Source organism: Danio aesculapii, chromosome 6, assembly GCF_903798145.1.
Source record: "Danio aesculapii chromosome 6, fDanAes4.1, whole genome shotgun sequence".
NCBI classification, from domain to species: domain Eukaryota; kingdom Metazoa; phylum Chordata; class Actinopteri; order Cypriniformes; family Danionidae; genus Danio; species Danio aesculapii.
This window is the reverse complement of record NC_079440.1, coordinates 14060394-14085727: the sequence shown is the minus strand read 5'-3', so window position 1 is coordinate 14085727 and position 25334 is coordinate 14060394. Positions and strand designations below refer to the sequence as shown.

The following is a 25334-nucleotide window of genomic DNA, read 5'->3' as shown; positions in this document are numbered from 1 at the left end:
CCAACTGCCACCGGACATTACGAGTGCTGCTTCTCTCTCTATTTTTAAGTCCAGACTTTTACTATTATTCTTATTACTTTTATTGCTATTTTACAGTCTTAGAATGGGTGTTATGGTTTTGTTTAGCACTTTGGTCAGTGCCAAACTGAAGTTAAATGTGCTTTATAAATAAACTTTACTTGCTGTCCATTTTTAAACGTGAAAACCCTGAAAAAAAAATTATTATAAAAACTAAATTGTAAACAAAAAAAAAAAAAAAAGCATGTTTATTATTCGTATGTCATACGCAGGCACCAGGAAGAGCAGAAACAGCTGGAGGACAACTTGACTCTTCAGAGAGATGCTGCTCTGGATAAGCAGAGAGAACAGCATGCCATGGAGCTGCAGACTCAGAACACACTCCTGGAGCAGAGAGCTGCACAATTAGAGCAGCTGGAAAAGGAGTGCCAGGAGCTCAAAATACACCACCGGGAAGAACTGGAGTCCCTGATGGCCAATCACAAAACGGCCTTAGAGACCCTCGAGATGGAACTCACAAATGAACACAAGGCGGAGCTCGACAGATTGGAGGCGGTCCTTCAGGAAACCAACTTGGCACAGCTTGAAGCACAAGAAGCGGAGCTTCAGGCGCGCCACAAACAGGAGAAGGAGGAGCTTGAAGAAAGGCTGTTAGCGAACATGGATACACTGGAGAGCACATACCTGAAAGAAATACAGTTAGTGCAAGATGAGAAGCGAGGAGAACTGCGTGATCTTCAAGAACACTATACTGAGGAGATTGAGAGGGTGAGAAAGGAGGAGCAAGTCATTAGAGACGAGCTCAGGAGTGAGTTAGCTAAGGTCCACATGGAGAAGTTCACCGCCATGGCAGCAGAGTTAAATCAAGCCCATCAGGTGAGCTCTATAAAAGAGAGAGTTTTTTTTTTTTTTTTTTGGCCATCCATTTAGATAATTATCTAATTAGTTTACCTTCTCATGCAGGCTGAGATGTCTGAAGCAGTCTCTTCTCAGAGGGCAGCTCTTGAAGACGGACATCGATCCGCTCTGGAAGCTCTTCAGCAGCAAGTGCTTGCTTTGGAGGATCAGCACAGCGGCGCTCTTCTGGAAATCACTGATCTTGCGAATGCAGAGAAACAGCTACTTCAAAAACAACTGGATGTGCTGGCCACTCAACACCAGCAACAGCTACAGGTGCGTTTTCTGGAAACATGGAGTGTTTCATTTAGATGTGTGGAGTAGTTAACATGGCTAACTCTTGTGATTTGAAAACCTCCTCTCTAAATCTCTCTATTTGTACCTCAGGAGTTTAGAGGAGTGTCTGCCAGGGAGCTGGAGGCTCTGCGTAGGGAATTAGAGGAAGAAGCGTCAAGACAACGGCTCCACTTCCTGGAGGAGGCAGAGCTCCTCAAGTGTAACGCTGAGGAGCAGCTGCAGCAAAAAATCACACTATTAAAGGTGAGAGGATGGGGTGTTCAAGTAGACTTATTCCACTCTACAACCTCCCAAATTGATTTGGAACAATTTGTTCAGATAATTGACCTAAGGGGACATTCACGCAAAAATAATATTCTGCAATTAATTTACTAATCCTCAGGTCATTTGAAGATGTGGGTGTTTTTTTTTTTTTTTTTTTTTTCAGTAGAACATAGGGCTGCTCGATTATGGGCAAAAAAATCATAATCGTGATTATTTTGGTCATAATTGTAATCACGATTATTCAAAACGATTATTAGTTGAAGCTAAAATTATTCGCCCTTTTGTGAATTTTTATATATATATATATATATATATATATATATATATATATATATATATATATATATATATATATATATATATATATATATATATATATATATATATATATATATATATATATAAATACATTTAGATTTATTAATCATTCTTACGGTTTAATTAACGCAAACTGTCGTAGATTATTACAACCGCTCGCTGCACCTTCAGCAAACCCCCTAATTCCTGCAGCACAATGACTTTATGATTGTTTATGAGCGTCAAAATGGGCTGATCTGTTCGGCGAAATATTTGACTGCGTGTCACTGCATCTTAAACAATATAAAGAAATCACCACTGCGCTGAGCGAGAGCGCTTCTTGAACTGAACAGTGCATCATCGATGACTCTAGTGGCTCAGGCGCGAATGCAATGTTAGTGCGGGCCATCGGGGGAGGCGGGAGGGGGGACAAGCGTGCTTCAGCCCGGTTCAAGGCAACCGTACATAGTGTGAGTACACCCTAAAAGACTATTTAACAAATTCACTATACAGACTAGTATAGTTTACATTTTGTCTTTTTATACTGGTAAAAAGCAACAGGGGTCTACCTCCAGACAACGCAAGTTGATATTACTAAATGGACCAGTTCAGCTTATATTAATTTATTTTAATAAACATTTCTCTAATATTTTAAACTTGCTCTTGAGCCATTTTAATCATGATTGTATGCTCTTTTTTTTTAATTAAAGGGACATTTACCCAAAAATGTATTTCAATCTCCTTCAGGGTATTCAAGATGTGGGTGATTTTTATTTTATTTATTTATTTATTTTTTATTTATTTATTTTTGTTTGTATAGCGCTAAAAATTTCAGATAAAAAATACTTGTTAATGTAAGTAATTGATTAGGTACCAACATGTAATTTTTAAACCATATTAGTGCTCTTTGCAAATCGGTCTGAGCACATTCGTGATGTAAGTGTATTGTGGCTTATTTTTAATGTTTTTCTTTCATAGGAATTCATATTCATGGGATTTTTGCTTGGGATCATGGGATCTTATTATTGTTTAAATTGATTTATTTTATAAAGTCCCGAGTCAACACTTTACTCATGTAACAACCCATGTTTGAATTAGACTGTATGAAGCAGATGGTACGAATTTCAAAAGTCGTTTTTTATTATTTTTTCATCTGTTAAATTAATTTGGGTTTTTGATAATGCAAGAAATGTTAAGCTTTTAAATTCAAGAGCATAAAGGTAATCTTTTGCTGCATGTGTTTTGTGCTTTAATCTGGGCTGGTTTAGGCCCATCTTGGATAAGTAATTGACAGTAATGCCATGTCCACATATTTTTTCCTCTTTCTTTTTTACATTTTTTTTTTATATAACTCAGTTTTCAAATTTATCTGGATTAGTGTATACGTAGCCTAAAGCTCCAGCAAGTTCCTCTCTTGAGTGATTCACTGAATTGTTCTAAAGTGGATTCACTGAGAACTATAAAAGTGACTTATTTTATTTTATTTTTTTTAATAGATCAATTTGTTTTCTGAAATGGTTAGTTTAAGAACAGAGCAATGATGTCTTTTGTACCTTCATGAATCAGACACACAGATGTTCTGCTGCAGGAACAAAATACATTATTTCTAAAACATAGATAGATAGATAGATAGATAGATAGATAGATAGATAGATAGATAGATAGAGATTGCAAAAATTTACAATTTGTAGTCTCCCTCAAAATCACTTGCTTGTCCCTTGAAACTTGTTAAAACATTTTTCAAACTGCATCTAATGTTGATTAAAACAAAAAGAATGATGAATTTCATTAAGCATTTTTTCGTCATTTTCTGTTTTTCTGTCTGTGCCTGAAAAGACCAATTCACAGCCCAAGGAACAAGAATTTTGCATGAGAGCTCAAAAATAAGCAATTTGCAGTCTCTCTCTAAATCACTTGCTTTTCTCTTATGTACGTTAAAACGGCAAATACTGTTGCTTAAAAATAATGATGAACTTCTTTTTTTCAAACAGTTTTTGTCACTTTCTATTTTTTTATTTATTTATTTTTGTATTTATTTATTTCATTTATTTATTTTGTATTTATTTTTTATTTTATTCATCATTCATTTATTATTTATTTTATTGATTTATTTTTTACATTTATTTTATTGTTTATTTATTTTTAGTTTTATTAATTTATTATTTATTGTATTTTCTCATTTATTTTTATTTTATTGTTTTTTTGTTTGTTTATTAATTAATTTATTTATTTTTTTTGTAAAAAAAAAACTCTTTCTCTCTCTCTCTCTCTCTCTATATATATATATATATATATATATATATATATATATATATATATATATATATATATATATATATATATATATATATATATATATATATATATATATATATATATATATATATATATATATATATATATATATATATATATATTTTTTTTTTTTTTTTTTTTTTTTTTTAATTTTTATTAATGGGGTATAAACTCATTTAAAAAGCTTTTTTTATTATTATTTTAGCTTATCAAGATTTTTGCAAATTGTGTGATACTCTTATATCAGCTCACACATCATTAAAACAACAGTTGCGATATTTTCATTGACTAATTATTTCACACCTCTACTTTCATCTTGTCATTATTGCTGCGCTCCCACAAACACTGTTATAAACAATAGCTAAGCTTATTGGGGGAGGGAGTTAACATCTGGAGCAGGGGGCCGGTCCACTCTAAGCTCAAATTAATACTAATCCTCACCCCGTACTGTACATTATAGCTCCCATCGTTCAAAGTAAACCTGTTCTCTGGATTTGAGGCTGTCAGACTTGTGCGTTTGACCCTGCAGATCAGTCCGCTATCTGAAATTTGTAAGCGCAGGGCTTTTCTGACATTTTTTACCCTGTTTGGTTTGTCAGTTGGCCTTCTTCCCATTGGAGCATTAGAGAAGTCCTCACAGTATTAATCCTACAGATGGGAGGAAGTGTATAGGGACACGTGAGCAACGACTGACAGAATGAGGATTTGACAATTTGTGTATTTTTGTTGATCGTTTTATTTTTGTTAGCGGAGATCACAAAGTACATGCTGATCTAAGTTATATTGTCATTATGTTTGTTTGGACTTGTGTGACATGTATGGTGTCTATGTGTCTTTCAGGAGGAGAGCGATCAGGAAAAGGCCGTTGCTCTTGAGGAGCTGGAGAAGACTTTGAGACAGCAACACGAGCAAACTGAACTCTCTTACAGTGACAAGATGAGCCAGCTCACTGCTCAACTACAGCAGCTAGACACTGTTGTGTCACAGGTACATCTCATTTAAGTCTGTAGAACAATAACATCTTGTGCAAACCTTTGCTTTATGTAAATATTAAATTAAAAAATTGGCTGTAAAGAATTTAATATTGAAAACAAAGGCAATGCAAGTAGGAAATGAAAGCTAAGGTTATTCGGGTGTTCGCTTAATTTGGATTTGAGTTTACAGACTGTTTGAGTTAAAGGAATAGCTTAAAAAAGATAATTCAGTCATTTACTCAACCTTCTCTTGTTAGAATTCTATTTAAGCTCCTTCTGTTCAGTATAAGAGTTGAATTTCCGGTTTGTTGTTTAATTTTATTAGCTTTAAGCATGGAGTTTAGCCAGCCAGAGCATATTAAATGCGCTTGTTTTGAGCTGATTTTAGGGAAAAAAAAATTCATTTTGTCGCATATCATATTTTGCATGTTTTTTTTTTTGTTTTTTTTTTAATGAATGAAAAGGCTGCTTTTGGTGGTGTTTTTTTGTTTGTTTGTTTTTCTCCATGCCAAATTAATGGCTACACATGGAAATTATGGAGCCCCTAAAATGACATGTGCAACAAAAAAATAGTAATGAAGATCTCCACATAATGTTGAGTGCACACGCGATATTTATATACATAAAATAATGAAGACTTTACATAAATTTAAGTTTTTAAAAAAAATATGAATAAAAAAGATCAATATTTGTAATGTTTTACAGCAGAGAGGAATTGGGATCGGCTGCAATATACATTGTGTAAATAATTAAAATAAGATGATTATGATGATGGTGGAGATCATAATTATTAATATTTGAGTTGACAGTGGAAGCGACTGCAACTGTAGGTCTTAGTCACATGACTAAAATTGTGATATTAATCACCTGATATTTGGATATATAATTCAATCACAATTATTTCAGCTAAGAAGTAAGGGAAGTCTCTTAGTACAGTAATTTCCACAGCATTGTCGTCATTTGGACCTATTTGTATTATAATATAGACCCTTTTCACTTTTTCGGGTTTCTCAATATCGCAAGTTATCATAGTCGGTTAAACTTAGAGCGCAGTGAATGAAGAGTACAACAAATAATTTTCTTTACAATCCTATTTGCTGAAATGATTGAAGAAACTTGACAGTGGTGTTATCAAGACTTTCAGAGAGAAAAAAAATTGTGCGAGACTGATGGCGGCAGACCGAAGAGAGAACAACTTCAAATTTACTGTCCTGCCCCATAGACGCTGCATTAGAAATACCTTGCACAAGCGGTAATTCGTTTTTTGTTTTTTGTTTTTCCCCCGTTTTTTTTTTTACATGAATGCATATAGATGTACATAAGTTTTCTAAAAAAATCTGAATAATAAAACTTTCAAGGATTTAAGATTGATGACCATTAAATGCGTCATTACAGGCTTGTGAAAAGGGTTCCTTGTAGACTTCCTTTTAAAAACTAAAGCTTAAGCCATAAGTGACAATTGCATTCACATGAACTATAGTTAATCATAAGCGCAGTATTCATGATTGTAACAGACCTTTTGAAACGAACCGTTTTCCAGAATACAGACTCTTTGCTATGTTAAGAAGGTGTTGAGGATGCTATATACACAATGTCCATGTAAGAACTGGTGGGCGAATGATAACATGAGGCCTAGTTAAGCTTTGATAGGGCTGGTTGTTATGGTTACATCTTTGCATGCTTTTTGGCTGGTGAAAAGCGCCATAAATGAGAATGCTCGACCTTCTTTAGTAGACTTTGCTATTCTGGGTACTACCAGAAACCCTGTGTTTTGAGATATTAAAGTTTGTATGAAGAAATAAATTCATATGAACCTGTTTGTGTTATACTATTTAAGTATTTTTAGACTATACCTTTTAAAAACAACATTTTAAGCTGCAAGTGACAGTTCCGCCGTGAACTATAGTTAATCATCAGCGCAATATTCATGATTGTAACAGACCTACATGTCCTTTTTAAACAAAACGTTTTTCAAAATACAGACTCTTTACTATTTTAAGGAAGTGTTGAGGATGCTGTATACACAATCTCTATGTAAGAACTGGTGGGTGAAAATGATAACATGGGGCCTAGTTAAGCTTTAGTAGGGCTGGTTGTTATGGTTACATCTTTGCATGCTTTTCGGCTGGTGAAAAGCGCCACACATTCTTACAGGAGCCTTATTTAAATTCAGGCTACATTCTCATGTCTCCTTTTTTAATCGCTGTTTTTCCACTCTTATTGGCATTGAGTCTTTTATGCTTGGACACTTGCTCATTCTATGGAACTATGAGGCCATCAAAAGATTGGGTTTTTTATTTTTCAGCTAGCTTCATTTGTTATGCCTCCAGATGACAACGTCCTCCTTTATTCATTACCTGAACTGACACCCTTTGGGTAAACGTTTACACTTGTGTGATGACCGGTTTCCTGTCTGTGGTGTCTCTCCTGCCTCTTCCTCAGCTGCGAGCAGAGGTCAGTGGACTGCAGGGGGAGCTAGAGGGCAAAGGAGCAGAAATGGACACGCTTGGGACCCTCCTGCATCGCAGAGAACGGGAGAAACAGGAGGGAGACAATCTAATGGCCATGCTCAGAACAGACCTCAGCACGGCCACACAGCAAAGGTCAGCTTACCTGCAGACATTTGGGGGAAACCATAACTGATTTGTGTAAACTCGTGTAGTTAGTTGATTACTTTTTTCTCTCTGTCAGACAAGACCTGCAAACAGCAAGAGATAAACTACAGCGCATTGTCAAAGAGATGCTTCGAATCACTGTGGCAACGGAAGAGCACATCTGCCACAAGTTAGGGCCGTGTGTTTCAGGTGGTCAGTCCGAGGACAAAACGCCCAGCTCCATGGCAGCCAGAAGTAGCCATGATTCACATGAAACTGGTATGTTTCTTTAAAGAGTGCTTAAAAAAATTTAATCACTAATAAAATGGGGAAAGAACTGAATTTGGATAAAAATATCTGGATGATTCGCTGGTTAAACGGATCACATTTTATTTTTGAGCAACTGATTTGGATAGTTTTTCCGATCAGAAAAAAACAAAAACTGTTTGCTCAAATGTACAGTATTATGAGAATGCTTGGTCAATCTAACAATAACCTATATACAGTCTATACTTTTTAAATGTAACTAATAATTTTTTGAATTAATGAGATGTCCAGATATTGTTATTGATGATAATTGCCATATAAAACTGTTGAATAAATACGATATACTCGGTGCTTCCCACACATAGACTTTACTTGGACAGGCCACCCAGGTATATTAACGACCGCCCAAGTATATTTGGTGTCTTTTTATTATTATTTTTATCCTCCTTTTAAACTTTCCGTTCGTCCGGGGTTTCTAAATATCTTAATGTCCAGGATTTGGCTTTTGGTTTCGCTTTCCAAGCAGTCATCATTTTTATTTTACGCCTGATTTACTTTCGCTTGGCTAAACTTTTCAATATACTCAGAGAGGACGAAGTTGCATCTTTAGATTGCACTGTTAGAAATGGTTAATTAACTCATTTGTCTTATTTAAAAAAAAACAAAAAAAAACAACAACACTTTTTATTCTTGTTATTATAATACTCTTTAGAGATTTTTATTTCATATGTTTTTATTCCTTAATGTGATTTATTTCTCATTTGCTGTATGTTTTCAGTTTGATGTTGGTATATTACATATTTTATACTTGTATCCAACATGCTTTGGCAATACTGCACAAAATGTCATCAGCAGATTTTACCTGTCAGTGGGTGCACATGGCTCCTGAATAGAATAGAAGTAAGACAAATAGTGGGTTTATTAAAAAAAAAAAAAAACTTCAACCCATTCAAAAGAAACTGTATATTAAATCAAAATATTGTTAAATCTTTTTTTTTTTTTTTTTTTTTGTGTTGCGTGTAGTTAGCCATGTGCTGTGGGTAAATGGTGTGTTTCAATCAGACTAGCACCGCAAGTATATTTCAAACCTGTGGGAAGCACTGATACTGTAGAAAAGTAAAAATCAATATGAAAAAAACTTTTCTGTGTATCTGATACTTGATGACATTTTTAACTTCAACATACACAAAAAGTTGTCTTGTTTTTAGGGCTACAAGATGTTGGAAAAAAATCTGACATTGCAATATTTAGCTTTTTTATGCGGTATATATTGTGATTTTTATGAATACAATTTTACCAGATGACTTGAATGTAACTTTCTAGAAAGAATTCATACATTTTAGATTGATCGGGATGACTTTAGTGGAGCGTATGTCCATGAAATTAAAATAAAATATATAAGCACGGATTATTACATGTGACTTTAATGATGCAAAAAAACCTTTTAAAGTTCATTCTCCTCCAGATCAATTAACATGACTTTAGGCTTTAGGTGCTGTTGGTCTTAAATCATTTTAAGCAGGTCTTTTTTTTTTTTACTAGGTCCATGAAGCTTCCCAATTGGGCCAATATCAATCCAATCACATCTCAATGAAACTTTACTTTACTCTATTTACCAATATGGTTTATCGTCCTTAAAATAACATAAGTATAAAAGTTTCCTATGTATTTATAGACCATATATTCTGAGAACACTGACCTGAACAGACGTGTGCATACATTTAGTTTATGGTGGTTTTTAAAACAATTTCAATAATTTTTTTTAAAAGAAATGTTATGTTGGAAAAAGAAGTGAGACTTGAGTTTGCTTGAGACTTGAGTTAAACAAACAAACTCAAATTTAGTTAATTTAGAATTGAGACAAGTAAAAATGTTTACCATTGGCACAACTGGGTCATTAGAAGAAAATGCTTAGTGTTTAACACTGTATAAATTATTTCATAATAGTTTTAAAAAAGCCTTAAGTCTTAAAGTTGACTTGATAAAACCTGTATATTACTTTAAAAATATTTATAAATGTTTTCTCTTTCATATGTAGCATTTTAGTTGATTTTAAACTGGATTTTTAACAGGAAAGTTATCATTTAGTTTTTGTTTTTTCCAGGAGAGACGATTGGTGTGGAAGCAGAAACTGACTGTAGCGTGTGGTCTTCCGCTGTGGATGAGGTGTCCGAGTTGTCTCAGAGGCTTTGTGAGAGTGTGTTCTCTGGCCCGGAGGGTGAGCTGGAGGCAGAAGGAGAGGAGCTCATGTTAGGAGCCTGTACACGTTTGCGGACCGCTGTTGATAAGCTACTGGAGCTGCTTTCAGAGACTTCGCAACAGGTGCTACACTTACAAACCAACTGATTTATTACAGGATTTGCGTACAGTGTCTATTATCAGGAGTAGATTGTATTCGTGGCTACAGATACTCAACGGTATTGATAGCAATTTCTAGTGAGGTGAAGTTAATGATCCATGTTATATATTTTTTGTGATTTTTATTTAAACAGTTTAGTATGCACTTTTAATATTAAAAGGGACAGTTCACCCAAATCTGAATTTACTGAAATTTACTCGCCTTTCACTGGTCACAAAACAGTTTGAGTTTTTTCTTGTTCTGTTGAACACAAAAGAAAACATTGTGAAGAGAGCTGGAAACCGGTAACTATTGACTTCCATAGTATTTGTTTTGTTCTATGGAAGTCAATGGTTAGCGGTTTCTAGCTTTCGTCAAAATATCATTTAATGTCATGTAAGCTTTGAACCTGTTGGGGATGAGTAAATTGGGCAAATTTTCATTTGTGAGTGAACTTTCCCTTTAAGGACAGACTTAAATGTTGGGTTCACTCGAATATTTATTTTAATTTCCACCTGTAGTTCATCCCACTTTTCATTTTGATTTTGTCATTTATTCCTTGTTGGCAACTGAATTTTCAGTAGCTGATTTGAGCATAAAACTTTTATGGATTTTAAATTAATACATTTAAGTTATTTAAATGATTAAAATAAATTTTATTTTTGTGTAAATGTTCAAAATAGCATTTATGTGAAAAATAAATCTTTTGTATATTATGACTATGTGGTTTAAATATTTATTGACTTGCATAAACATTAACAACAATCATTTTCACACTGTTGTCAAGGAAGTATTTCTGATTATTAGAGTTAATTTTATTTTTCTCCATTTCAGCTTTATTTAGCATCTTTTTACAATGGTTTTGATTTGAGTTAGCAATAACCCTGCTGTCAATGCATCATATCTGATAGAAAAATGGGTCACATTTGTTAAATTTGTTACATTGCAACTAATTCTCATTAGATTAATAGTAGACTATTAGGTTGTGGTTAGGGTTAGTGTAAGTTGACAATGTTTCTTTATCAGTTCGATAAAGCATATTTTTGCTGGATCGGGTATTGGTCAGCTGGTACCGATCCAAATCCGATCTTGCGCGTGCGCTATATTCTGTGTTTATACGCCAACTAAGCCCTGAAGGTAGCCTATTATAAGGTGATAGAATGTTGTCATGTAGGCCTACTATATCCCAAATGTTCTGAAGCCATTCTACAGTTTAATGTGAAGTACAGATGAATATTCACGTTCACTTTCCCCCGCTGCATCTGTCAATCATTTTCCATTCATTCACAATTCAAGCTGCTTGTCGCATTTGTCGCAACACAAACTCTCTACAAGACTATTTGTTCCTCTTAGTTTAAATAGTCAGTGGAGACATGGCTTTAGTTTTGCATTAAATGGGTTTATTTTGACCTGCAACGGAGTTCATTGCTGTTTTTAAATCATGTTGCGATGTGCCTGTTAGATCAGCAGATCGCATTTACAACACTGGAGTAGAGAAGGTTATTACCTGCTCTTCACACACAAAGTAGGCCTACCTGAAATGTTTAATTAGAAAAGCCTCAATAATACATTGGACAGATCCTCAACGCACTTAATTGTTCCATTTGAGCTGCTGTTTTGGAAATGTCTGCAGATATTGGAGGGCTGCGTGCGCTGCTCTGCTCCGTAAGATTATTCTCACAATGAGTTTGTTCTCTCATCCTTTAGACAGAGTTTATTCTTCCGGGAATACTTTAAGTGCAGCGAATAGTTTGTAAAGCCTGGCTCATTGTGGTCAAAGTAGTTGATTATATTAATAAAAGTGAAACTAATGGGCGCTATATGAATTGTCATTAACATTAACAGTATCAATAGTGGTAGCCTATTGCAGATTTCAAATAAAAATCTGTATATTAAAAAAGGAAACATAAGCTGGACCTTGCCTAGTTTACAGCAAGCATGTTTTAGTTAGATTGTGCTGTCTGTCATGTATAGGCCTATAGAGCTGTTGTTTTTTGCTAAAGATGACATTATTTGAGTTTAGCACCAGAGCTATAGAAACTGTTTTATGCTTAGAAAAAAACAAAAAAAACTATTGTATCGCAATCGGATCTATTCCAAAAAAATGGTATTGGTGCATCCCTACAGTCAGTTAAATGTCTGTATCAACAGATAGAAACAGACAGTCTACTAATACTCGAATGGACCATCAAAATAAAGTGTTATCAAAAAATGTGCTGTTAGAAATTCACATTACAATTTAAGTATTAATAATCAGGGTTCCCACGCTTCTTGAGGGGACTTGAATTTCAGACATACGAGTTTAAGGCCTAGAAAGTACTTAACCATAAACAAATTTTATTTGTGATTTTTAATTCAAGCACTTTCAAGGACCTGTGTTTGTTTTTATTTCAGCCGTTGTACTCAATTGTCGAAAACGGAACGAAAAAAAACTCATTTAAAAATTACAAATCTTAGATTTAAATCTTACACCGTAACTCTGACAAATAACACACATTTTATCAATATTACTTAAACCACATTTTAATATCAGTATTAAATTTAACTAATTTTATTAAAGTTCTTTGGAACATGACTTTTTAAAACTGGTCAATTTTTTTAAAATTACTCTGACATTAACATATGAAGTGTACGTGAAATGTTAAGTAAAGTAAGGACTTTTTGGCGATACATGTGCTGGGAAAGTGTGGGAACCCTGATATTTGAATGAATTTATGGCTTTTTTGTTTGTTTGTTTTTTAAACCGATTAACTGTTGATCTTTTCTCTCCTCCTCTGTTTCTTTGCTGTAGCTGGAGCAGATGTGTGGTCTGCAGGCTGTACTAAATGAGCGATTCCGAGATGGAGGTGAAGCCGGCGCGTCTCTGCTGTTTCAGAACTCTCAGCTCCTAGAGCAGCTTGACCATGAGGCCAGTCTGAAGAGCCAGCTACAGTTGGAGCTTCACAAGGCTGAAGGTCAGAACTCCTGTATTTACACTCTGTTATCAGATGATTCATATCTGCATATTTCTCCTCTAGTGTCAGTCACTTCTACGACTCATTTGCTGTCCTGTATGCATTTACAGTTGAAGTCTAAATTAGTAGTCCTCTTCTGATTTTTTTTTTTTTTTTTTTTTTTTTTTTCTTATTTTTTAAACATTTCCCAAATGATGTTAAACGGAGCAAGAAATTTTACACATTATTTCCTTTTATATTTTCTTCTTCTGAAGGAAGTCTTATGGTGCTTTCACACCTAGACGTTTATTTTGGAACCTGGCTCGCTTGCCTGGTTTGTGTGGTTTGTATGGCATATGTAAAACCTGCAATTGCACTCTGATCTGCACCAAAACAATCAGTCCAAGACCGCCTGAATTGATTCTAGTAAGAAAGAAATATGATCCAACCATCTGTTGAACCAGGCTATATCACATTGTATTATGGATATGTAATATCATAGTTATATGGCTATATAAAGAGAGTATGAGTAGGGATCCCTTCTTAGTATGGTCATTCTTACTGGTAAATCTGCGTTTCATGTCGAATACGAAAGTGAAAGCATGCTGAAATATTAACAAGAGCTGTTTATCTGTATATCCATATTTTTTTCCATATTTTAATCTTATAATATTTTGCATTAGGCCTGTTGTTTAGTTCATTTCTGCACTGACACCATTGACCTGCTTCATGATCTGACTGCAGTCTCGGTTCATCTGTTATTTCTCTCTATAATGTAAGCCTATAATGCATAGTTCTAGCCAACGTTTTTTTTAAATTGATTGATTAAATAGTTTTTTACAACCCTTTACACCTGCAATGAGGCCATGTATGAGAAAGTCTTCCCTGATTTATATTTGATCACTGTCTGTGACCAAAAATTAAAGTGCACCTTTCCGCTCATGTCTTACTGCTCCTCATCATAAATTAAAATAACAATGTATGACAGCTGAGAGGAATCCGTGGGACTCTGACCCTGAAACTCTGACCAATGCGAGGAGAGTTTACTCGCACGTGACTTGTTTTAACTATTTTGGTCCGCTTGTAAACTTTGCCATGTGAAAGCGAACCGCACCAAGAACAAAGAGCAACATGGTAATAATTTTTCTCCCTTTTTCGAAACAAACCAATCGATCTTCAGCTGTGAATGCACCCTTATTTGTTTTATTTTGGCTAGAATAACTGCAGTCTTTAATAAAAAAAATAATAATAATTTTAAGGTTGTTGTTGTTGTTATTATTATTATTATTATTATTATTATTATTATTATTATTATTATTATTAAGTGCCATTAAGCACTCCTTTTCGATCGGCTATAGAACAAACCATCGTTACTTGCCTAATTAACCTAGTTAGCTTTTTAAATGTCAATTTAAGCTGAGTACTAGTATGTTAAAAATTATCTACTAAAATATTATGTTCTGTAATCATGGCAAAGATAAAAGAAATCAGTTATTAAAAATATTAAAACTATTATGTTTAGAAATGTGTTGGGGGAAAAAAATCTGCTCTTTGTCAAACTGAAATTGGGTGAAAAAATAAACAGGAGGGCTAATAATTCTGACTACATATGGCTCTAGGTCTGATTGAAGGCTACGTTGCTGAGAAAGCTGCTTTGGAGGAGGTGCTTCAGCAGAAGGAGACGCAGGAACAGCGTCTGGCAGAGGAGCTGGAGAGAGCACGCATGCAGCTAAAGCAGATTGGCGAGAATCACACTCTTCTCCTGCGCCAGAGAGAAGCCCTCACTGCCGACCTTGGAGACACGGAGAAGGGTGAGAGAGGACTGACTTACGGTCGTGCTTTAAAATGATGTTCTATAGCAGTGTTTCCCAACCCTGTTCCTGAAGGCACACCAACAGTACACATTTTTAACCTCTCCCTAATCAAACATGGCTAAATCAACTCATCGGAATATTAGAAGAGACATCAAAATCTGAAATGCATGGGTCGCATAAGGACGACATCCAAAATATTTACTGTTGGTGTGTCTCCAGGTACATGGTTGGGATACACTGTTCTGTAGTGTAATTCTCTGGTAATATTGCATAACTTACATTTATGTAATGGTGTCATTCAGTACATCCCAGACTGCCCCGCTAAAGAGGTGTCTATGCAATGTGCGTCATCTATAATATAGTAGTTCAAAGTTTCATTTAGAAGTATAATTAGTTTTTTAACCTCATAAATTACAATCTTATGCATTTAAAGGGATAGTTCACCCAAAACTGAATATTGTCCTCATTTACTCTCTCTTTATAGTGTTGTCATGATACAGAAATTTCCAACCTTCATATGATACCTTAAAAAATATTGAGATTCGATACCATTTTTGATACTGTGAGGAACACATTCCGCTAAGTTAAAAATATACAAATAAAGTAACAGGAAAAAATAACTGAACCATATAATGCTTATACCTGATACGTCAGCAGTTGCCAAGAGGCAATACATTAATCAAAAAATAAGGTGAAATTGCACTAATTTAGTTTTGTTTTTTTAAAGCAAAGTTGTTGTTGTTGTTATTGTTGTTGTTAATCTCCTTTCTGGTGAGAAGAGAGAGAGTGCGAGAGAGCAAAAACCAGTATTGAAACTAACCAAAAGCAAGATTGTATCATTTAAAATATTTCAGTGTTGAATTTTTATTTATTTATTTATTTTTTTAATCGATTATTTAATTGTTGTAACTCTATAAATTTCCATAGCACTTGTTTTTCCTACTGTGCAAGTCAATGAAAAATTGTAGAAACCTGTAACCAAAGTAACTTCTTTTTTTTGTTCAACAGAAAAGGGAAAACTCGTTAATGTTTGGAACCAGTTGAGTAAATGATGAGAATTTTCATTTTTGGGTGATCAATCTCTTCAAACCTACTTAGCTGCATTAATCAGTCAGTCCAAATGCATATGAACAATCTGTGCCTCTTCTATAGTCCAGAGTTGGCAAATACTAAAATAAACCAAAGATTATGCCATTTGCTGCATATACAATTGAAGTTAGAATTATTAGCCCCCCTGTTTATTCATTTTCTGTTTAACGGAGAGAAGGATTTTTTTTTTTTAAATAATAGTTTTAATAACTCATTTTTAATAACTGATTTACTGTATCTTTGTCATGATGATAGTAAATAATATTTGACTAGATATTTTTCAAGAAACTTTTATTCAGATTAAAGTGACATTTTAAAGGCTTAAGTAGGTTAATTAGGTTAACTAGGAAGGTTAGGGTAATTAGACAAGTGATTGTATAGCGATGCTTTGTTCTGTAGATTATCAAAAAAAAATAGCTTAAAGGGGCTAATAATTTTGACCTTAAACTGGTTTTTAAAAAATTAAAAACTGCTTTCATTCTAGCCAAAATAAAACAAATACGACTTTCTCCAGAAGAAAAAATATTATCAGACATACTGTGAAAATATCTTTGCTCTGTAAAACATCATTTAGGAACTATTTAAAAAAGAAAAAAATTCAAAGGGGGGCTAATAATTCTGACTTCAGCTGTATCTAATATGGCTATAAAAATCCCAGAAAAATATCAAGATATCATTTTTGTTCAATACTGCGTTCTTGTGGTGCAGCGGTAAATGAGTGGTTTGTGTGCTTATGGAGCTGGTTTCATCCTACAAATTCTTTCTGCTCTGTAGGGTTCCTCGACGCAGAGGAAGACACAGGTTTGTTGTTATAAACCATGGATGATGTAATATTTGATTTTAAAACAAAATTCCTTGACCACTAAATGCATCCATTTCAGATGAAGTTTGCAAACTATGTTTTTAGCAATTTGTAGGGGTGTAACGGTACATCGTAAAATACAAATTGCTGACGTAAACAGTAAGACTCGTGTTTGTGGTGATTTCAAGTTTTAATGTGGTGATTTCAAGTTTTAATGTGGTGATTTCTAGATTTAAAGTTAATCTTTAATTTATTTATTTTTTTGCAGCCTATCTTGTTCAAATATCATTTTGTTCTTTGCCAGTTTCTACTCAATCCAGTTTTCTGTGCTTTTTATTTGTGTGTTAAGAATGTACAAATGATCCAAAGCTCTCTTGCATGCTTGCATTTCAATGTTTGAGTGTTTTATTTTGTCTTTTGTTTTATTTTGACTTTGTTTTGTTTTTTTATACAATGTACAGAAAATATCGAATATCGTTAGTCCAGTATCGAAATGCGTATCAAAACATGAGTGCATTGTTACACCCCTAGAAATGGTTTCATTAACGTTCTTGCTTTAATGTAATCTTTTTTTGCAGCCTAACTTGTTTGAATATAATTTTGACGGTCTAAATTATCATTTTACTGTTCATTCTTTGCCAGTTTCTACTCGATCCAGTTTGCTGTGCTTTATTTGTGAATTGAGAATGCACAAATGATCCAACGCTCCCTTGCATGCTTGCATTTTAACCTTTGAGTGTTTTCTTTTGAGTGTCTTTTTTTTGTTGTTGTTTATAGCATACAATATAGAGAAAATATCGTTTCAGTATCGAAATGCGTATCGAATCGTGACTTGAGTGCATTTACATCTCTAGGAATTTGTTTCATCAAAGTTCTTGCTTTAATCTTTACATTTATTTTTGCAGCCTAACTTGTTCTAATATCATTTTGACTGTCTAAACTTTTTTGACTTTTCATTCTTTGCCAGATTCTACTCAATCCATTTTTCTGTGCTTTTTTTTATTTGTGCGTTGTTGAGAATGTACAAATGATCCAAAGCTCTCTTGCATGGTTGCATTTTAGTATTTTTATTGCGTTTTGATTTGAGTGTTTTTTTTTTTTTTTTTCTAGCCTACAAAATAGAGAAAATATTGTATCGTGAGTTCAGTATTGAATCATGACGAGTGCATTTACACCCCTAGAAATTGTTTCTTTAACGTTATTTCTTTAATGTAATATTTTTTTTGCTGCCAAAGTTATTCGAATATCAAAACTTCATTGTTGTTGACATAAATTTGATCGCGATTCGATATAATATTGTTTATTGGCACAGCCCTAATACCATATAGAGAAAATATTGTATTGTGAGTTCAGTATCAATGCGTATTTAAACAAGAGTTGAGTGCATTGTTACACCCCTAGAAATGAGTTTTTCATTAACGTTTTTGCTTTAATGTAATCTTTTTTTTTGCAGCCTAAATATCATTTTGAAAGTCTAAAATTTTGTTTGACTTTTTTCATTCTTTGCCAGTTTCTACTCAATCCAGTTTGCTGTGCGTTTTTTTTTGTTTGTTTTGAGTCTCTTTTTTTTTTTTTTTTTGCATACAATATAGAAAAAATATCGTATTGTGAATTCCGTATCGAATCGTGACGAGTGCATTTACACCCCTAGAAATCTGTTTCATTAACATTCTTGCTTTAATATAATCTTTTTCGCAGCTTAACTTGTTTCGAATATCAACTTTGTTGTTGACAAATTATCGCTATTCAATATAACATTGTGAATTGGCACGGCACTGATACAATATAGGGAAAATATCGTATCGTGAGTTCAGTATTGACATATGTATCGAATCGAGAGTTGAGTGCATTGTTACCCCATGAAATTAGTTTCTCATTAACATTTTGGTTTAATGTAATCATTTTTTGCAGCCTAACTTCAAATATAATTTTGAAGGTCTAAATTTTCGTTTGACTTTTTATTCTTTGCCAGATTCTACTTGATCCAGTTTGCTGTGCTTTTTTATTTGTGCGTTGAGAATGCACAAATGATCCAAAGCTCTCTTGCATGCTTGCATTTTAATATTTCAGTGCGTTTTGTTTTGAGTGTCTGATTTGTTTTATAGCATACAATATAGGCAAAATATTGTATCCTGCGTTCAGTATCGAAACGTTAGTGGAGTGCATTGTTACACCCCTAGAAATATTTTCATTAACGTTTTTGCTTTAATGTAATCTTTTTTTTTTTTTTTTTTTTTTGTTGCAGCCTAACTTGTTCAAATACCATTTTGAAGGTCTAAATTTTCTTTTGACTTTTTATTCTTTGCCAGTTTCTACGATCCAGTTTGCTGTGCTTTTTTATTTGTGCGTTGAGAGGGCGCAAATGATCCAAAGCTCTCTTGCATGCGTGCATTTTAATACTTGAGTGTGTTTTAAACTCCTTTACACATTTTACTCACTTGTTCTTGGGCTCTGTGCAGCTCTTCTGGCGGAGGCCGAGCGTCTCGGCCAGGAGTGTGTGGAAGTTCAGCGGCAGGCGGAGAAGGATCGCGGTGGCTTGGCGTCCCGTCTGCAGATGCTGGAACAGGCCCTGGAGGAGCAGGAGAGCCGTGCGCAACAGCTGGAGGAACAGCACCGCCTGCAGACTGAAGACCTGCAGCAACATATTGATGCTCTAGAGAAACAGCTCAAACATAACCGGCAGTTCATCGACGTGAGTTTATTCAGTGCTTCATTCAGGTTCTGTGCAGACGTTTGACTCCCTGATTTTACACTTTTTCTTCAGTCATACAGACTTTGTGTTAGCTTAGCTTAATTTGTTTTTCACAGGAACAAGCAGTGGAACGGGAGCATGAAAGAGATGAATTTCAGCAAGAAATCAAGAATCTGGAAGCTCAGTTAAAACATCCATCTAAAGGACATGCATCAGTTGACAGCAAGGGTCAAAGGGTAAGGTTTAATGCTTAGAACTTCAGATGTGCTACTATCTTAAGTCAGATTTTTTAAAAATGTATTTCTTTTTGTAAATTGGATAATGTTGCAAGTGTATGTGAGCAAAATGGATCATCAGAAGCTTCCCCACTTAAGGAATTATTCTTTAACCATTTTATTCCTGGTCCAGGATTAGTTTAGCTTTTTCCCCCTCATTTTTAAAGAACTGTTCAGAATTCCAAAGGAGTCTGGGAATTTTTGGAATATCATGGAATTTCAAAATGTTTATACCAGACATTGAAAGTTATAAAAAAATTTTCTTTGCTGCATTTTTTAAATTGTTACGCATTTTTTATATTGTAATGGTTAGGCTTTTTTTTCAACATTATTATTATTATTATTTTAATTTATTTATTTATTTTTTTTTTGTATTTATGTATTTTATTTTTATGTATTTTTATTTCATTTATTTTTTATTTTTTTTTTGTAGTTATTTATATTTATTTATTTAATATTTTTCTTTATTAATGTTTGTTGTTTTTTTATTTATGTATATTTATTTATTATATTATTATTATTTTTTTTTTTCAATTGGTAATCACTTAACTCAAGTGCAGTTAGCAGGCTGTTTTGTGTACAAAGGCTTACATGCCAGGCTTCAAAATAACCCCTTCAAAGTTGTTTTAAAAGTAGTTGACAAAAGCTTACTATAAAGTTTGTAAAACTACCATCAAGAAGTTGAATATGGGAGAGGAAGCACTTCACAACCCCAAACCGTAAATGGCCAATATGAGAACAACAATGGAAAATTTACCTCAGATTTTAAAAGAAAAAATAAGATAAATTATTAATGGTTGTTCTCGTACTGGATATTAAAGTTATGCAAAAATATATTTAAGCGTAAACCATTTTAATTATGAAACGCGCAAAAGCTGTATTTTTTTTTTTTTTTTCCATTCATTAGATGTCTTAGAAATTCCACTTTTTAGTTGGAGAAAGTCAAGGAAGGAGGGTTTGATGTATATAGTGGCTACCCTGTATGTTGTGACCATTACAATTGTTTTATTAAATGGTGATTTTTGAAATAGAAAATCACTTTGTTTTTAATTGTAATATTATTTTTATTATTATTTTGCTACTTTTATGAAAATATGTTGGTCTATTTGCAGTGTTAAATACACTGCTAGTTATTTTAATATAAGTGTTTTTGGCTAAACATGCATGTATTCTCATGATGCTGGGGAAATCGATTTAGCCTAGTATATGGTATTTATAGATCTAGAAAACCCACTCGTCTTCCATACCTGATCACAAATTATGTCTGTGAAACTAGAGCCATTCTGATATTCTCTGGCTGATTCTGATCTCTGAATGATTTGACTGCTTATTTAGATGCTATTCTTTTTCTCCCTAACTAAATGTAGATTGAGGACTTGGCTCTTCAGGTATGTGATCCAGCAGTAGCCACGAATGTGCTGATTCTGTAGCCGATATTGCATGGCTTAGGCAGTGTTTCCAAGTAGTAGCGCATGTAATGGATATTGTCCAGTCATTGTCTTGTCTTGTTTGTCAAAGCTTCCTCCGTTATACACAGTACATCAGCCATGTCTTTCATTAATGTTGTTGTTTTTCCCTTTTCCATTCTCCCATGCCAAAACACATTCTTTTTCTCTGTCCTATGAAATGTCTGCTTACTACAGTTGTAGCTCCTGAAAGAATGACTTAACTGTTCACTTCAGCTCATCTATCCATTCCTTTTAGGATTATCTTGTAACCCCCTTAAATGTTTCTATTCTTGGCAGAAGTGTTGTTTTATATAGTTTTTGGTGCTGCTTGCTTGACATATACTACAACATTAAGTATTTGGATACAAACATTAAAAATTTAAGGAACACTCCAGTTTTTTGGAAATAGACTGGTTTTACAACTCCCCTTGATTTAAACAGTTGAATTTTAACATATTTGAATCCATTCCGCCAATTTCCGGCTCTGCTGTGAGTACTTTTAGCTTAGCTTAGCATAAATCATTGAATCGGATTAGACCATTAGCAATGATATTACGCAGCACCTGAAATTGGTGCACAGTTAGCTAGCTAGGTAACAGTGCTGCATAATATCATTGGTTCTACTGCAGCCATAGTACAGCAGCAAAGTTCCTTTTTCATTACGCTGGTATGAGAGTATAGTTCCTAGCCATGTCGGCCTAGAAAAAAGCAACTTCTCTTTTTTGGTCCGTCTTATTACACTATTTGTAATTACTTGTGTACGAAGAGAAGACTACAAGTTTTTACACAAGTAACAGTACAAATAGTAATTACAAGTCAAGCTTTAAATGAAAACATTTTGGAAACTATTTCTGAAAACTGATTGAGTGCGATGCTAATGGTGTTATCTGATTAAATGATTTATGCTAAAAATGCAGACCTGGAAATTGGTTGAAAGCATTCAAAAATGGTAAAACTCCACTGTTGGACTGATTTTACAACTCCCCTTAAGTTTATTTCCAGGTCTAGGGTGAGCACTTTCAGTTTAGCGTAAATTATTGAATCGGATTAGACCATTAGCAATTATGTTACGCAGCACCTGAAAATAGTCCACAGTTAGCTAACTAGATAATAATTCTGCGTAATATTATTGCTCCTGCTACAGCCATGGTACAGCAGCCAAGTTCCTTCATCGTCACACTGGAATGAGAGTATAGTTCCTAGCCAAATCGACCTATTAAATTGCAACTTCTCATTTTGTCAGTCTTAGTACACGATGTAATTACAAAAGAGTCAAGCTTTTAAATAAAATTTTTTGAACGGTTTTTGAAAACCGCTTGAGTGCGACGCTAAAGGGCTAATCCGATTCAATGATTTATGCTAAGCTAAAAGCACTCCCTCCAGACCCGGCGCACGGCTGAATGACTTACAAAATGCTAAAACTGTTTAACTGATTTAAAAATGAGTCTATTTCTAAATAAAGTGGAGTGTTTATTTAATGTTTTTCATCATACACCTGTAGCTCATTTTTCTCTATGCATGTGACTTTCTTGCTGTGATGTTTGTACAGGTGGAAAGTCTTCAGGCTCTGATCAAAGACAAAATGGAAGACTACAGTGTACTATTATTAGCGAAAGAGCAGTGCCAGCGTGACGTGGAAGAGCGTAATGAAGAAATTGAAAAATTGGCAACTCGTATCCGCGAGCTGGAGCAGGCGTTGCTGAGCTGTGCAGAAGCAAGCCGAACGGTAACACAGCTGGAGCAAGAACTTCAGAAAGGACACAAGAACTTTCAGGAGCTCACACAGGTGTGCAAAAATACACTCACAAGTAGGACCTGACTGAAATGACACAAAATTAACTTGATTTAACTACAATATCATTTCAGTCGCATTCTTTTCAAGTATCTTGTGCACAAATGCCTGCAGAAAATATGCATGAAATATGAAGGCAAATATTTCATAAATATCCCGTATGCTCTGAAGAAAAATGCTGAATATTTTTAGACTGAGTGAATGCAAGCAAAAGGTAAAAAATCAAACATGCAGTAGTTCTGAGTTTGTTTTTTCCCCCCTTAAATTAGTTCCAACTGTTTTCATTGCCTTGTTGTCGATGTGTATAATTGTTGAACTTGCTTGAAACTTCAGCTCTGAAAGCTGGACTGAAGCAGTTTGAGTTTATTAGAACTACCATGTTAAGCTGTTTGACACAATCGACATCGTAAAAGTGCTATAGAAATAAATGTCTGTTCGATTTAGGATAGTCTTGTAACCCCCTTAAAAGTATCTATTCTCTAATAATAATTTTGACCTTAAAATGGTTTTTAAAAAAATAAAAAACTGCTTTTATTCTAGCTGAAATAAAACAAATAAGACTTTCTCCAGAAGAAAAAATATTATCAGACATACTGTAAAAATTTCCTTGCTCTGTTAAACGTCATTTGGGAAATATTTAAAAAAGAAAAAACATTAAAAGGGGGTTGAATAACAATAATTGAAACTGTACGTATATACAGTTGAAGTCAGAATTATTAGCCCCCCCTTTTTTTTTTTAAAGTCTACAGAACAAACCGTCTTTATACAATAACTTGCCTAATTACCCTAACCAGCCTAGTTAACCTAATTAACATAGTAAAGCCTTTAAATGTCACCTTTTTAAGCTGTATAGAAGTGTTTTGAAAAATATCTAGTAAAATATTATGTACTGTCATCATGGCAAAGATAAAATAAATCGGTTAATATAAATGAGTTATTAAAGAGCCCATATTATGGGTTTTTGAAAATGCCCTTCCATGTAGTGTGTCACACAGCTCCTAAGTGAAGTGAAATATCCAGCTAAGGCTTAAATCTGTAAGTGTACAGTGTTTAAAACTATTGATTCATCTATAAAAGAGTCGACTCATAGTGCTTCAAACGAGTCGTCTTGATAACGTGTCATTAGGTGTTTCGTGATGACGCAGCTACGAAACACAAGTAGTTGCGCGCAAACCCGGGAGATTTGAAACCTGCGGCCCCGCCCACTAACAGAAAAAAAAGTCTCACACACACACAGACAGACACCGGTCGAATGAAGTCACACTGTGCAGATGGATATTATGGACAGTCTAATCAAAGATGAAAAATAGCAATATAGCCCAGCCTTGAGCAGTTCTGAGTGCTTCTGAAAACTATATGCTTTCAAAGAAGACTTCTTCAGTTTGTTAAAGAAAGGATCAGTAAAGACTGTCAGAACATGGATCAGTGGATCATGAATCAGTTTCTACCCCCATTTCACAAGTGTAAGTACGTGCGATTAAAATTATTGCCTCGTTTACTCTAGCTTGCAAATTATGTATTTAGTTGTGTTTTGTTACTTGTAACCGCGTGTGCTGTATCAGGTTAACTCTTTATATTCTCATATCGCGTGTAAAGCCACGTTGAAAACGTGACGCGTGCCGCTTTGATTACGGATCGTCAGCTGTTTACACGCATGCAACGGTCAAGTTTCAAAATGTTTCAGCTCAGGTTCGAGGTGAGGTGTCTAAATTGCACCCAGCAAGCTGAACTAGCGCTCTAGGCGTGTGTGTCATTTCACTCTGGGGGAAACTGGGGGGAAAAAATAAACAGGGGGGCTAATAATTCTGACTTCAACTGTTTAAATAGTGTTTGAATCCAAATATTTAAAGGAACGCTTTAAAAAAAAAAATGCTCATTTTACAACTCCACTAGAGCTAAATAGTTGAGTTTTACCATATTTAAATCCATTCTGCCAATCTCTGCATCTGGCTGGAGAACTTTTACCTTAGCTTAGCATAAATCATTAAATCGGATTAGACCATTAGCAATAATATTACGCAGAACCTCAAAAATAACCCACAGTTGGTCAATTAGGTAACAGTGCGTAATATCATTGTATCTGCCGCAGCCATGGTCAAGCGGCCAATTTCCCTGATTATTATGCTACAATGAGTAGAATTCCTAGCTGTATCGGCTTAGTAAATAGCATCTTTTCGTTTCGTTTCTCAGTTTTAGTACACAATGTAATTAAAATAAAGTCAAGTTTTAAATAGGAACATCTGTATAG

The 25334-nt window shown here is 34.3% G+C and overlaps 1 protein-coding gene across 1 annotated transcript in view; it reads left to right on the top strand.

The window, feature by feature from the left end:
• Nucleotides 1-25334, top strand: part of pcnt (pericentrin) — a 94232-nt gene that overhangs the window by 30929 nt on the left and 37969 nt on the right. The window contains exons 20-31 of the mRNA XM_056459601.1: nt 291-894; nt 982-1191; nt 1303-1455; nt 4909-5055; nt 7485-7645; nt 7734-7915; nt 10008-10225; nt 13033-13195; nt 14794-14985; nt 19339-19571; nt 19688-19807; nt 22844-23080. Coding sequence (XP_056315576.1) covers nt 291-894; nt 982-1191; nt 1303-1455; nt 4909-5055; nt 7485-7645; nt 7734-7915; nt 10008-10225; nt 13033-13195; nt 14794-14985; nt 19339-19571; nt 19688-19807; nt 22844-23080 — 2620 coding nt within the window. The remainder of the gene's footprint in view (nt 1-290; nt 895-981; nt 1192-1302; nt 1456-4908; nt 5056-7484; nt 7646-7733; nt 7916-10007; nt 10226-13032; nt 13196-14793; nt 14986-19338; nt 19572-19687; nt 19808-22843; nt 23081-25334) is intronic.